This window comes from Muntiacus reevesi, chromosome 1 (assembly GCF_963930625.1).
Source record: "Muntiacus reevesi chromosome 1, mMunRee1.1, whole genome shotgun sequence".
Classification (NCBI taxonomy): domain Eukaryota; kingdom Metazoa; phylum Chordata; class Mammalia; order Artiodactyla; family Cervidae; genus Muntiacus; species Muntiacus reevesi.
This window is the reverse complement of record NC_089249.1, coordinates 219187177-219202632: the sequence shown is the minus strand read 5'-3', so window position 1 is coordinate 219202632 and position 15456 is coordinate 219187177. Positions and strand designations below refer to the sequence as shown.

At 37.0% G+C, this 15456-nt stretch overlaps 1 protein-coding gene across 1 annotated transcript; it reads right to left on the bottom strand.

Annotated features, from left to right (window-relative positions):
• Window positions 1-1341: 1341 nt before the first annotated feature.
• LOC136157588 (olfactory receptor 6E1-like) lies at window positions 1342-2289 on the bottom strand. The gene has a single exon (XM_065919428.1). The coding sequence runs from the start codon at window positions 2287-2289 to the stop codon at window positions 1342-1344; it is 948 nt and encodes a 315-aa protein (XP_065775500.1).
• Between the last annotated feature and the right edge of the window lie 13167 nt (window positions 2290-15456).

Here is a 15456-nt window from a genome sequence, read left to right as displayed (position 1 = left end):
CAAGAGTACTGGGGTGAGTTGCCATTGTCTTCTCCAATTTTGAAATGACTTCTTCACTTATATCTAATTAAGATATTTTACAGGTTCCTTCAAATAGTGAAAAGGTAATGTGATCTGGCTGTTATGTTGAAATTTGCAGATTATTATTAGCATTAGCATTTTAAAAATCTCTTCTTATAAATGATTTTACATGAAAGTTCAGTGACTATTGTAATTTCGTACCATTCTGAAAAAAAGATTTTGGGTAGAAAAATCTGATACGTTTCTGTCACTCTTCTTTCTGTGAATGATTAGCTTCTAAGTTTTGGTGAATTCTTTTGCCTCAGGTAGATTTATCATCACACTATGGCACAGAAATAGGAGCATAATTGTTCTACACTGTAACAGATATGGAACCATGAGTAGATCAGTGTACAATTAAATAAAAATTTAAATAACAAATAATCTACATATAATATTTCAAATTAAATTCAAATAATGTTTATACTATTTTATTAAGATAATACATATGCATTAATTGTAAGAAATATTGATACTTTTAAAAGTATACATTTTTTTCTTTTTAAGGTTTTGCGATAAAGTTGAGGAACTGCCTAAACCAGAGACATCCAATCCTGGCATTGTTTGAGTTTAAATCATTTGCTTGTACATGAATTTGATTTTTAAAACACTAGAGGCACAGGAAAATAAAATAATCACATATTTATCACTCATCTCTGTCATTATGTGTGTGTGTTATGAATGTATGTATAATTTTTTAGATCTATATGAATCACTATTAGCTGAACCTGGTGAGAGATAGAAAAGTAACATCTGCTATCCTAATTCCTTCCTTATGGGAGATTTAGTCACTAAGTTGTGTACAACTCTTATGATCCCATGGACTGTAGCCAGCCAGGCTCCTCTATCTATGGGATTCTCCAGGCAAGAACACTGAAGTGGGTTGCCATTTCCTTCTCCAAGGGATCTTCCCAACCGAGGAATTGAACCCAGTTCTCCTGCATTGCAGGCAGATTTTTTTACCAAGTGAGCTACAAAGGAAGCCTCCGCAAAAAAGTCACTCAATCATGTCCAGTTCTTTGCAACCCCATGGACTATATAGTACATGGAATTCTCCAGGCCAGAATACTGGCATGGGTACCTTTACCTTCTCCAGGGGATCTTCCCAACCCAGGGATCGAACCCAGGTCTCCCACATTGAAGGCGGATTATTTACCAGTTGAGCCACAAAGAAAGCCCTTCCTTATGTGAGCATATTCATTTGGAAGTAATTATATGATAAAATAATTTTAAAGCCAGACATGAAGGTATCTTTGTTGTAAAGATATCCTTTTTGAGATTTTAAAGATTTGTTAGCATAATCACATATTTATAGACACCATCTCTCAAGGAATCTTTCACTTTCTCATTTCGAAGACTGTAGATGAAAGGATTCAACATTGGTGTCACAATGGTATTTAGCACTGTGGCAAATTTGTTAACATCCATCACATTACCCTTTTGTGGGCGGACATAGATGAAGATGGAGCTTCCATAGTAAAGTGTTACTACGGTGATATGTGAAACACAGGTGGAGAAAGCTTTCTGCCGTCCCTGGACAGAGGGAATTCTAAAGATAGTAATAATAATATATGTGTAAGACACTCCTGTCAGGAGCAAGGAACCCAACAGCAACACAGCAGAGGAGACAAAGTCAGCCAGCTCAGCCAGAGAGATATCTGCACAGACCAACTTTAGCACAGGAGCACTGTCACAGAAGAAGTGATTGATTACATTTGGCCCACAAAAGGGCAGAGGGGCAGTTAATATTGATGAGGCCAAAATTGACAAAAATGCACCTACGTAAGATCCCAGAAGCAATGATATGCATGTTTGTTTGTTCATGATGATGGCATACCTCAGTGGGTGGCAGATGGCAACATATCGATCAAAGGACATAACAGCCAAGATGAAGAATTCTGTGGATCCCAAGAGAAAGTAGAAGAAAGACTGAGTAAGACATCCCGCAAAGGATATTGCTTTGGTGAGGGAAAATGTGTTTGCTAACATCTTAGGCACCACTGTGGAGGTAATTGCAACCTCAAGGAAAGAAAGATTGGCTACAAAGAAGTACATGGGTGAGTGCAGACGATAGTCACCACACACCAAAAGGATAATCATGGTGTTGCCAATCAGAGATGTCACGTACATAAGCAGGAATCCAGAAAAAAGAAGAATTTCTACTTCTTTCCTGTTCTGAAATCCTAGAAGAATGAACTCAGTGACAATGGTCTTGTTTCTTTGATCCATAATTTCTCATTTCCACCTGGCATAATAAAAAAAGAAGTTTATGATTGGTCTTTGTATCTAAATCTTGGAAATAATCCACATATAGATTTTAACTACTTTCTTTTTATGGAAGAAAAACAGTAAAAACAAACTATTATTTTTCCAGTGTATAAACAGCTCCTGAGATAAACTGTGCCAGATGTAAGAGTTCAAGTGTGAAATTCACTCATAATAGCTGAATTAGTTCCACAATAAGATTGTGATAAATATCCTATTGAAAGACCTGTGAGTTTCCCCTCAGTGTAGAGAACCTAACACTGAATTTAGTTCTTCACAAGTCTTGTGAACAGATGTATAGAGTGTCCTTTGAGATAAACACATCACAGTGTCCTTAGTCCATTCAGATGTAAAGCATTTTAGAGTGCTGGAAAAGTTGCAATAAAGTCTAATTCTATATTATTACATATGTACAAAAGGTCTTTTAAAGCTAGTTTATCATTGAGAAGAAAAAGTGCTAAAATAAACAACTAAACATGATTACATAATACATTCATTACTTTTGACTTACAAGTTCCAGCCATTGTATTGTTAGATAGTCCACTATAAAGTCAACTTTATGTAATTTCCATGTAGAATCACATCTTATAGGTATTTCAAGAGTAAGGGAAAGGTTTAAATAAATGACTTGTCAATATTGATTATATTTTTCTTAGAATTCAGAGAGACAGAGCAAATACTCAGCCAAGATGGAATAGAAAAATGAAACTTTTGAATTTTGAATATTCCTAAGAGAAGTAGTGAAAGCATAATTTTGTATTCTTCTTACTAGAAAACAAGGGCCAAAAGCACAGAGAAAACAGGACACTTGTTGGAGAGAAGGTGATTTTACTGGATGGCTATGAAGATATTTTGGATAGGCAAAAATAAAGGTTTGGATTGGGGCTAATTTCAAATTACAAAACACATAAAATTTTATATTGATAGGTTATGAAAGGGCTATTTTTATATAAGTGGGAATTTTTGTTGCTACTTTTCAATAGACGTGATGGATGAGCATGACATAAGTGAACTAATATTTACATAAGAGGATTAGAAATAAGACAATACCTCATGTCTTTTAACCATTTTTTTTTGGATCCTAAAAGTTCATTAGCTTATTCTTTTACTCACTTTTATTATTATCTATTTACTGCATAATGAGGAAACATAAATATATGATTCATGCATGTTACAGTTTTTATGAGTAAGAGGAATAAATTGGACCAAAATTAAAGTTAAAGCACTATGATTCTTAACAATGACCACTCTTAACACAGTAACACAAATTCAGTATTTAAATAAATATGAACTAAATTTGTCAGTACAGTGGCTTGGTATGAAACACTGCAACCAGTTTACTTTCCTATAATCTTGCAAAGAAAAAGAAATATTGATGGATTAGATGAATAAGGAAAAAGTAATTGTGGAGTATATTACTTGAAAGAGACTTTCTTGTCATCTCATAAATGATTGGTTTGAATATGGACAATTGATGGGAATCTCAAAGGTTATAATTATGCAGGGCAGAAGCCATAGATTCAGGTGTTGATGTTGTTCAGTCACTAAGTCATGATTGACTCTTTGCAACCCCATGGACAGCAGCATGCCAGGTTTTCCTGTCCTTCACCATCTCCTGGAGTTTGCCCAAACTCAACTGGAAACAATAAAGATTTATTCAATCAATTCAAAAATTTTGCTTTAAGCTTGTCTAAACAAAAAGAAGAGATAGAGCAGGAGGAAATGATAGTTTTGGGGAAAACAAACAAAGAATCCAAAAGCAATGTTAGCAAAGAGTATCAATTAAAAAAGAATATTGCAAATTCTGTCCTTACCTGATGAACCATACCTCAAAATTGTTGTGAATGTTCAAGTACATAGTTTCCAAGTATTCCTTCTCTGTAACTTCATGATTTGGGTTTTGCCTATGATTGGACTCATACTTAAAGTTTACTTCCTTCTTCTGACAGCCTCAGAAGTTAAGAAGCAAAGTCTGGTGATTGCAACAATATTGATAAGTGAATTTTTAAAGACTTGTTGGGGAATGAATGATTCACAACTATGAAGTGCTAGTATATACCTGTAGATTATTAGAACTTGGAAAAGGAAGGGAAGCCTGAGTTCATTATTTCTGCTTCCCTAAGGCCAGGGTTTCTAGTAGCACAATAGCCTCCAGAGAATATTTTAAAAAATCCAATTAAAAGAAAAGTAAAAGTGCCCCAAATTAGAAAAGTGAAAACTTATAAACACAATTTCTATAAGAAACACATTAAACCCAGCAAAACCATTAGAGATGCTTTGCTCAAGACTGAGTCTTTTAACTACAATATAATGTCATGTACATACATCAGGTCGTCAGAAGGATCTTGATATTTATCATTATCCGTAGCAACAGCAGCATAATCACCAGCTATATTTATTGAATGCTATGTCCTGCAAACTCTTTCAAAAATTGTACTTATATCTTTTTGAACTTTATAAAAACTATATGACATAGACTGTATTGTTACATTGACTTATGCCCTTTCACTTAATTAATAAATAAATGATATAAAAAATCAGTCAAATTTCACAAAATTAATAAATAAAAATTATATCAAAATATAAATTGTGTCTAATATTAAAATTATTAAAAATGAATGGGCACATGGACTTCAGTTGTTGTGGCGTGTGGGCTCAGTTGCCTCATGGCATGTGAAATCTTCCTGGACGAGGATGGACTCCAGGTTCCCTGCATTGGTAGGTATATTCATTCAACTGGAACACCAGTTGAATGAAGTCCCTATATACTGGCTTTAAGCAACTGAAGACCTTCACCACTCATCACACCTAAAGTTTCTAGAACCTCAGAAACCTTTTCTGATCTCTAATTCTACTTAGCATTTGTTTCTAGAACCACAGGTAGCTATAAATTGTTGTGGTATTTGCTTCTATTTTCAGTGGCTTCCAAACTCTGCCACAGGGCCCATGAACACACTGAGTGAGGCTGCACATAAACCAGTTTCTTGGGCTGCCTCCAGACAAGGAAAGCATTGAACGTACAGTCCCCTGTTTATTTCAATCCAGAAGAAGGAATCTTGATATACAAGGTTCCTCCCAGTTTCACTGCTTTCCTTGGGTAGAGGAATATCATAAATAAGCATGCAAATGCTTTGAATTTTCCTACCACTTTTACTTGAATCCTCCCATGATTTTACATTATCCTGTGTGCTGTAGCTTCTCAGCTGGTCTCTAGAGTTCTCAAAGTTTCTGTAGCCCCTATATTGCTTTTAACTTGCTGTCTTTGTGGGGGAAAGATATTTTTGGCCTTCCATTTTGCTAACATCTCTCTATATATCAAGTTTAAATCAACCTTAATTTTTCTTTCTTCTCTTATTTCATAAGTTTACCTTTCTAGTCTTCCATGGTATAATTTTGAGCTTCAACTGAGATAAGACAAATTACTGAATTGTCAAATTACACTTAGAAAGCCCAGAGATCTCATTTAGTACCAAGTTTATGTATAATTTCAAACACAAAAACTTCTGAGTGTTTTTGACCTCTCAGTCTCCTGGTGAACTCTAAGTTCTTCAATGAAGTTTTTCAGAGAAGTACTGTACATATCAGGGCATCCTTCCAACTCAATTTAATATATGATACTTCTGTATAATATGTGTAATCACACTATATGTATTGAACACAAAGGTTTGGTTAAAGAAACATGCCCTGTATAAACATATCATTTTTAATTTGCATGACATTTACCAGGAAGTCCTAGTCAATAAATACATAAAGTGCTATATGCTGTAAGGAACCCAAGACAGCCAGGTAGATCCTGCCAAATGTATTCTATAAATAAAGACTTCCCTGCTAACAAATTATTTTTCCCCAAAAGGTGTACTATACACTTAACAGCTGCAACATTAAGAGAGGTTCTATTTGTACCTATTATGGTTTTATTGTGAATAATTTTGACTTCTATTATTTTCGTACTTTTATTTAGTTGATCATATTATTTCTCTCATTTATTCATGTAAATAATAAATTGATTGATTTTTTGAAGACTTAAATAAACTTTCCTTGAATATGTATCAATAATGTATGATATATTAACCTTTCAATAGAGAGCATGATCATGTTTGCATATATTTTGAACTCTTTTATCTATGTTTATGAAGAATATTGTTCTTTGGCTGTTGATTTTGTAATGTTCTTCTCAGTTATCAGTTTAGTTCAGTCGTTCAGTCCTGTCTGACTCTTTGCGACCTCATGGACTGCAGCAAGCCAGGCTTCCCTATCCAGGAGCTTGCTCAAACTCATATCCATTGAGTTGGTGATGCCATTCAACCATCTCATCCTCTGTCATCCCCTTCTCTTCCTGCCTTCTCAGTTAAAGTTATACTTTATTATTATAATAATACTATAGTATAATTTCATAATTTTATAATAATTTCAACACTATTATAAGTCTTTTTGAGCTCATAAAATGGGTGGGTAGAATTCTTTTACCTCTATTTCCTAAAATAATTTGTGTAGGGGAAATAAACCTTAATAATATTCACAAAATTTCACTTATGAAGTCATGTGGATCCATAAATTCTTCTGCAGATTTTTTGCAGGTCAAAGTAATGTTTTCTATTTTATCATTATTATGACCTTTTTGGCAAAAAGTATGTCAATTTTCCAGTTGGTGCTAGTGGTAAAACACATGTCTGTCAATGCATGAGACATAAGAGACATGGGTTTGAGTCCTGGGTCAGGAAGATCCCCTGGAGGAGAGCATGGCAACCCACTCCAGGATTCTTGCAAAGAGTCAGACACAACTAAGCGACTTAGCACAAGGCACATGTTAATTTCATCAATGTTATCATTAAAATGACATAAAGTTTATGCTGTATCATGCTACCTTTTCAATATTTGTGGCATTTGTAGTGATGCAGCATCTAGTTTTAGAAACCCTGGTGTGTTCACTCACTTTAACATTTCATTAATGTTTTTTAATTTTCTTTTTTTTTTGATTGATTTATTTTTTTGAAGGAAAGTTTGCTTTATTTTTTTTTAATTTTATTTTATTTTATATTATTTTTATTAGTTGGAGGCTAATTACTTCACAACATTTCAGTGGGTTTTGTCATACATTGACATGAATCAGCCATGGTGTTACATGTATTCCCCATCCCGACCCCCCTCCCCCCACCTCCCTCTCCACCCGATTCCTCTTGGTCTTCCCAGTGCACCAGGCCTGAGCACTTGTCTCATGCATCCCATCTGGGCTGGTGATCTGTTTCACCATAGATAATATACATGCTGTTCTTTTGAAACATCCCACCCTCACCTTCTCCCACAGAGTTCAAAAGTCTGTTCTGTACTTCTGTGTCTCTTTTTCTGTTTTGCATATAGGGTTATCGTTATCATCTTTCTAAATTCCATATATATGTGTTAGTATGCTGTAATGTTCTTTATGTTTCTGGCTTACTTCACTCTGTATAATGGGCTCTAGTTTCATCCATCTCATTAGAACTGATTCAAATGAATTCTTTTTAACGGCTGAGTAATATTCCATGGTGTATATGTCCCACAGCTTCCTTATCCATTCGTCTGCTGATGGGCATCTAGGTTGCTTCCATGACCTGGCTATTATACACAGTGCTGTGATGAACATTGGGGTGCATGTGTCTCTTTCAGATCTGGTTTCCTCGGTGTGTATGCCCAGAAGTGGGATTGCTGGGTCATATGGCAGTTCTATTTCCAGTTTTTTAAGGAATCTCCATACTGTTCTCCATAGTGGCTGTACTAGTTTGCATTCCCACCAACAGTGTAAGAGGGTTCCCTTTTCTCCACACCCTCTCCAGCATTTATTGCCTGTAGATTTTTGGATAGCAGCCATCCTGACTGGCGTGTAATGGTACCTCATTGTGGTTTTGATTTGCATTTCTCTGATAATGAGTGATGTTGAGCATCTTTTCATGTGTTTGTTAGCCATCTGTATGTCTTCTTTGGAGAAATGTCTGTTTAGTTCTTTGGCCCATTTTTTGATTGGGTCATTTATTTTTCTGGAATTGAGCTTCAGGAGTTGCTTGTATATTTTTGAGATTAATCCTTTGTCTGTTTCTTCATTTGCTATTATTTTCTCCCAATCTGAGGGCTGTCTTTTCACCTTATTTATAGTTTCCTTTGTTGTGCAAAAGCTTTTAATTTTCATTAGGTCCCATTTGTTTATTTTTGCTTTTATTTCCAATATTCTGGGAGGTGGGTCATAGAGGATCTTGCTGTGATTTATGTCGGAGAGTGTTCTGCCTATGTTCTCCTCTAGGAGTTTTATAGTTTCTGATCTTACATTCAACATTAAAATACAAATTTTGTTTACATTTTGTTTTTCCATATATATTTTTATTTTTCTACCAAAAGAAGTGACTGACAATATCATATTTTTAAACTTAAATTTCTGGTAGTCAATAATCTTATATGTATTTCACTGGACTAAAATCAATCTGTTAACATGGATATATTATTTTCTGAAAACTCCAAGGGATAATCCATTTTCTTGTTTTTTTAAGCTTCTAAAGAATTTCTAGTTTTATTGATGATGTATGCATGTGTGCTGAGTCTTGATCATACCCACTTTCCAACTCAAAGCCGACATTGACTATAGTCAATTCATTTGTACATAACCACCTCTCTGGAGGAGGGGCCACAAGCCACAAAGTGTAAGCAACTCCAGAAGATGGAGAAAGTGAAGAAATGAATTCTCCCTGTGGCCTATAGAAGGAAGACAGCCTGGCTGACACCTTGATGTTTAGGACTTCTGACATCCAGAGCAGTTTAAGGAAAAGAAACCTGCAGCAAAACTTGAAATGATGGACAACTTGACCTTGAAAAGATCTTGTGGTGATTTGAGATCCTGTTGACTGTCCAAAGGATGAGGAGCCCTTTGAGAGAAGAGTTTCCTTTGGCTGGTAGCAGAACACTAAAGCGGAAACATTCAAGCATGAGAAGAATTTAATGAGGTATCCTTAAGATGGCAGAGTAGAAGGACGTGTGTTCATCTTCTTCTGTGAGAACTCTAAAATTACAACTTGCTGCTGTACAATGGTTGACAAGAGAAATGTTTGATCCCAACCAAAAAAAAAAAAAAAAAAAATACCCCATGTCCAAGGGCAAATGAGAAGTCCCAGCAAGACAGTAGGAGGGGTAAAATCATGTTTAGAATCAAACCCCATTCCCTCCAGAGATACTCAAGGGCTCAAACAAGCCTTGTGCACACCAGGACCCAGAGACCCCACAAAGACTGAGCCAGAGCTGCGTCTGAGCATCTCCTGCAGAGGTATGGGTCAAGAGTGGCCTAACTCAGGGACAGGGACTCTGGGTGCAGCAGACCTGGGTATGGCATAAGCCCTCTTTGAAGAGGTCACCATTAAACCTCCCATAAAGCCACCATAGCTTACACAGGACTCAGCAAACAGACCCTTGTCAAAACCTTGTGCACACCAGGACCCAGAGGAAGTAAAGGAGCAGTGATCCCACAAGAGACTGACCCAGACTTGCCTGTGAGTGTCCAAGAGTCTCTGGCAGAGGCTTGGGTCACAGTGCCCTGCAGCAGAGCATACATAGGACTTTTAGAAGAACTAAAGAGCCTCTTGATGAAAGTGAAAGAGGAGAGTGAAAAAGTTGGCTTAAAACAGCATTTCTAAAACTCAGCATTTAGATCATGGCATCCTGTTACATCACTTCATGGCAAATATGGGGAGACAATGGAAACAATGAGAAATTTATTTTGGGGGCACCAAAATCACTGCAGAAGGTTACTGCAGCCATCAAATTAAAAGATGCTTGCTCCTTGGAGGAAAAGCTATGAAAACCTAGACAGCATACTAAAAAGCAGAGACATTACTTTGCCAACAAAGGTCCATCTAGTCAAAACTATGATTTTTCCAGTAGTCAAGTATGGATGTGAGAGTTGGACTATAAAGAAAGCAGAGTGCCGAAGAATTGATGACTTTGGCTGTGGTGTTGGAGAAAACTTTTGAGAGTCCCTTGGACTGCAAGGAAATCCAATCATTATTGTAGCCCGGAGAAGTCCTTAGACTGTGTAATCCATGGTGTCACGAAGAATTGGAAGTAGTCAAATAGAAGCTGGCAAGAGTGAACATTGACATTTTAAGAATCAGTGAACCAAAATGAACCGGAATGGGTGAATTGAACTCAGATGACCATTATATCTTATACTGTGGGCAAGAATACCTTAGAAGAAATAGAGTAGCCATCATAGTCAACAAAAGAGTCCAAAATGCAGCACTTGGATGCAGTCTCAAAAACAACAGAATGATCTGTTCATTTCCAAGGCAAACCATTCAATATCACAAGAATCCAAGTCTATGACCCAACCAGTAATGCTGAAGAAGCTGAACTTGAATGGTTCTTTGAAGACCTACAAAAACTTCTAGAACTAACATCCAAAAAAGATGTACTTTTCATTATAGGGGACTAGAATCAAACGTAGGAAGTCAAGAACACCTGGAGTAACAGGCAAATTTAGCCTTGGAGTACAGAATGAAGCAGGGTGAAAGATAAGAGAGTTTTGTCAAGAGAAGCACTGGTCATATCAAACATCCTCTTCCAACAACACAAGAGAGGACTCTACACATGGACATCACCAGATGGTCAATACAGAAATAAGATTGATTATATTCTTTGCAGCCAAAGACGAAGAAGCTCTATACAGTCAGCAAAAACAAGAATGGAAGCATATGGTGGCTCAGATCATGAACCCATTATTGCCAAATTCAAAATTAAACTGAAGAAATTAGGGAAAAATCACTAGACCATTCAAGTATGACCTAAATCAAATCCCTAATGATTCTACAGTAGAAGTGACAAATAGATTCAAAGGATTAGATCTGATAGACATAATGCCTGAAGAACTATGGCTGGAAGTTCATGACATTGTACATGAGACAGTGATCAAGACCATCCTCAAAAAGAGAAATGAAAAAAGGGAAAATGCTTGTCTGAGGAGGTCTTACAAATAGCTGTGAAAAGAGGAAAAGCTAAAGACAAAGTAGAAAAAGGAGAGATCTATCCATTTGAATGCAGAATTCCAAAGAATAGCAAGGAGTGATAAGAAAGCCTCCCTCAGACATCAATGAAAAGAAATAGAGGAAAACAATAGAATGGAAAAGACCAGAGATCTCTTCAAAAAAATTAGAGATACCAAGGGAACATTTCATGCAAAGATGGCCCCAATAAAGGACAGAAATGATATAAACCTAAAAGAAGCAGAAGATATTAAGAAGAGGTGAAATAAAGGACAGAAATGATATGAACCTAAAAGAAGCAGAAGATATTAAGAAGAGGTGACAAGAATACACAGAAAAACTATACAAAAAAAAATCTTAATGAACCAGTTAACCACTGTGGTGTGATCACTCACCTAGAGCCAGACATCCTAAATGTGAAGTCAAATGGGTCTTAGGAAGCATCACTAGGAAAAAAGCTAGTGGAGGTGATGGAATTCCAGTTGAGCTATTTCAAATCCTGAAAGATGATGCTGTCAAACTGTCGCACAAACTACAGCAAATTTGGAAAACTCAACAGTGGCCACAGAACTGGAAAAAGGTCAGTTTTCTTTCCAACCCCAAAGAAAGGCAATGCCAAAGAATGTTCACACTACTGCATAAATGCACTCATCTCACACTCTAGCAAAGAAATGGTCAAAATTCTCCAAGCCAGACTTCAACAGTATTGAACTGAGAACTTCCAGATGTTCAAACTGGATTTGGAAAAGGCAGAGGAACCAGAGATTAAATTGCCAATGTCCAGTGAATCATAGAAAAAGCAAGAGAGTTCCAGAAAAGCAGCTACTTCCGCTTTATTGACTACACCAAATCCTTTGACTGTGTGGGTCACCACAAACTGTGGAAAATTCTTCGAGAATTGGGAATACCAGACCATCTGATCTGCCTCCTGTGAAATCTGTATGCAGGTCAAGAAGCAACAGTTAGAACTGAACATGGAACAATGGACTGGTTCCAAATCAGGAAAGGAGTATGTCAAGGGTATATATTGTGACCCTGTTTATTTAGCTTCTATGCAGAATACATCATGAGAAATGCTGGGCTAGATGAAGCACATGCTGGAATCAAGATTGCTGGAAGAAATATCAATAAGCTCAGATATTCAGATGACATCAGCCTTATGGCAGAAAGTGAAGAAGAACTAAAGAGCCTTTTGATGAAAGTGAAAGAAGAGAGTGGAAAAAGTTGGCTTAAAGCTCAACATTCAGAAAACTAAGATTATGGCATCTGGTCTCATCACTTTATGGCAAATAGTTGGGGAAACAATGGAAACAGTGGCTGGCTTTATTTTGGGGGGTTCCAAAACACTGCAGGTGGTGACTGCAGCCATGAAATTAAAAGATGCTTACTCCTTGGAATGACCAAGTTATGACCAGCCTAGACAGCGTATGAAAAAGCAGAGACATTGCTTTACCAACAAAGGTCTGTCTAGTCAAAGCTATGGTTTTCCAGCAGTCATGTATGGATGTGAGAGCTGGGCTATAAAGAAAGCTGAGCACCAAAGAATTGATGCTTGTTAACTGTGGTGTTAGAGAAGACTCTTGAGAGTCCCTTGGACAGCAAGGAGATCCAACCAGTCCATCCTGAAGGAAATCAGTCCTGAATATTCATTGGAAGGTCTAATGCTGAAGCTGAATCTCCATTACTTTGGCCACCTGATGGGAAGAGCTGACTCATTGGAAAAGACCCTGATGCTTGGAAAGACTGAAGGCAGGAGAAAGGGATGACAGATGAGATGTTTTGATAGCATCACTGACTCAATGGACATAAGTTTGAGTAATCTCTGGGAGTTGGTAATGGACAGGGAAGTCTGGCAAGCTGCAGTCCATGGGTTTGCAAAAAGTTGGACACAACTGGTGGACTGAAGTGAGCTGAACTGAATGAGTGGGAAGATTATTCCAGCTATTTTTGAGAAGGGGTGGAGATTTTAAGGATTTGGGCCACCTCCCTCTCCTTGGTCTTTTAACAATGCTGTGGAACTGTCATGGCACCTTTAGGTGTGTCATTTCACTTGCTGATTGAGGATTGAGGTCTAGTCTTGTCTGCCATCTTGGTCTCATTTGACTCTAATTGGTTTTTGTTGTGTCCTTGGGCTATGTCCTTCTTTCAAAAGTTGTGCCCTGCCTCTTTCGCTCCTGTTGCAGCCTGATGGGAGTTCCCTTGTATGTTATTTGTCATTTTTCCCTTGTTACATTTAATATTTTATATTTATCTTTAATCTTTTTTAGTTTGATTACTATGTGTTTTGGTGTGTTCCTCCTTGGATTTATCCTGCTTAGGATCTGTTCTTCCTGGACTTGGTTGACTATTTCCTTTCCCATGTTAAGGAAGCTTTCAGTTATCTATTCAAATATTTTCTCAGGTTCTTTCTCTCTCTTCTCCTTCTGGGACCCCTATACTGTGAACGTTAGTGCACCTATTGTTGTCCCATATGTCTCTTAGGCTGTCTTCATTTCTTTTCATTCTTTTTACTATATTCTGTTTTATCAGAACCCTAGGCTGGGAAGCCTGTCATGGCATTCAGATCCTTCCCAACAGTGGGAGAACTTCTTTGGTATTATTGTTCTCCAGTTTGTGGGTTACCCATCCAGCAGGTATGGGATTGATTTTATTGTGATTGCGGCTCTCTATCATCTTGCTGCAACTTCTTCTTTGTCTTTGGATGTGGGGTATCTTTTATGAGTGTGTTCCAGCATCCTTCTGTAGATGGTTATTCAACAGCTAGTTGCAGTTTTAGTGTTCCCACAGGAGATGAGCACATGTCCTTCTATTCTGGCATCTTGAATCAGAAGTCATAACAGTCTATTCTGAATTGACAACAGCTTAACTTTAAGCTCAGCATATTTACTGCCTACTAAAATATTTTATTTTTTTATGTTACCAGTCATATTTCTATATTATGTACTTATTAATTAATTACTATAGCTATAACTTTATTTAATACTTTTGTCTTCTAGTATTTATACTACAGCTAATAATGATTCACATAACTATTACAGTATTATGCAGAATGTGTTTATATGTTTACATTTACCTGTAAATTTATACAGTCATATGTACTCATATTACTAACTAGTGTCCTTTTATTTCAACTTGAAAAACTTTGTTTTGCATTTCTTGTATTGCAGCCTAGTAGTGATGACATTGCTAAAATATTTAACTTATTTGCTGAAGTGAAGTGAAGTCACCAAGTTGTGGCCGACTCTTTACGACCCCATGTTCTTGCCTGGAGAATCCCAGAGACGGGGGAGCCTGGTGGGCTGACATTTATGAGATCACACAGAGTCGGACACGACTGAAGTGACTTAGCAGCAGCAGCAGCAGTACTGTAGCCTACCAGGCTCCTCCATCCATGGAATTTTCCAGGCAAGAGTACTGGAGTGGGTTGCCATTTCCTTCTCCAGAGGATCTTCCCAACCCAGGAATCGAACCTGGGTCTCTGCATTGCAGGCAGACTCTTTACCATCTGAGCTACCAGAGTTTCATAAAAAATGTAACATTTTTCAGCATTTGAATCTGAAATTTATTTAGGTATTGCAATATGAATGTTTGTATTACAATTTTGTCTTAGGGAATTTGTATGCATAAAAGTCTATCACAAATGAACACTATTTAAATTACAGCTAACTTATTATGCTCTTTTTACCAAAGTATAAGTAAACTAATGTTTAGTTTGTTAAGTCACTTTCTGTGTGCTTCATTACCTGTACAAATTGGAGGCTTTGACTTTATGATATTGATTGATTGGTTTCAGTCAACAGAATCAAGTATTTGTTAGTACAGCTCTTTAGGAGAGAATATGACTGACATCTCACTATTATAAATGCAAATATGGCTTTTTTATTTCAAGAAACTAATAAAAATATATTTGTGCTACAGGGCTTGCCAAGTCACGCTAGTGGTAAAGAACCTACCTGCCTATGAAGCAGAGGTAAAAGACGCGGGTTTGTTCCCTGGTCCAGGAAGCTCCCCTGGAAAAGGGAATGGCTACCCACTCCAGTATTCTTGCCTGGAGAATATCATGGACAGAGGAGCCTGATGGACTAAGGTCCATAGGATCTCAAAGAGTTGGACACGACTGAAGTGGCATAGCACATAC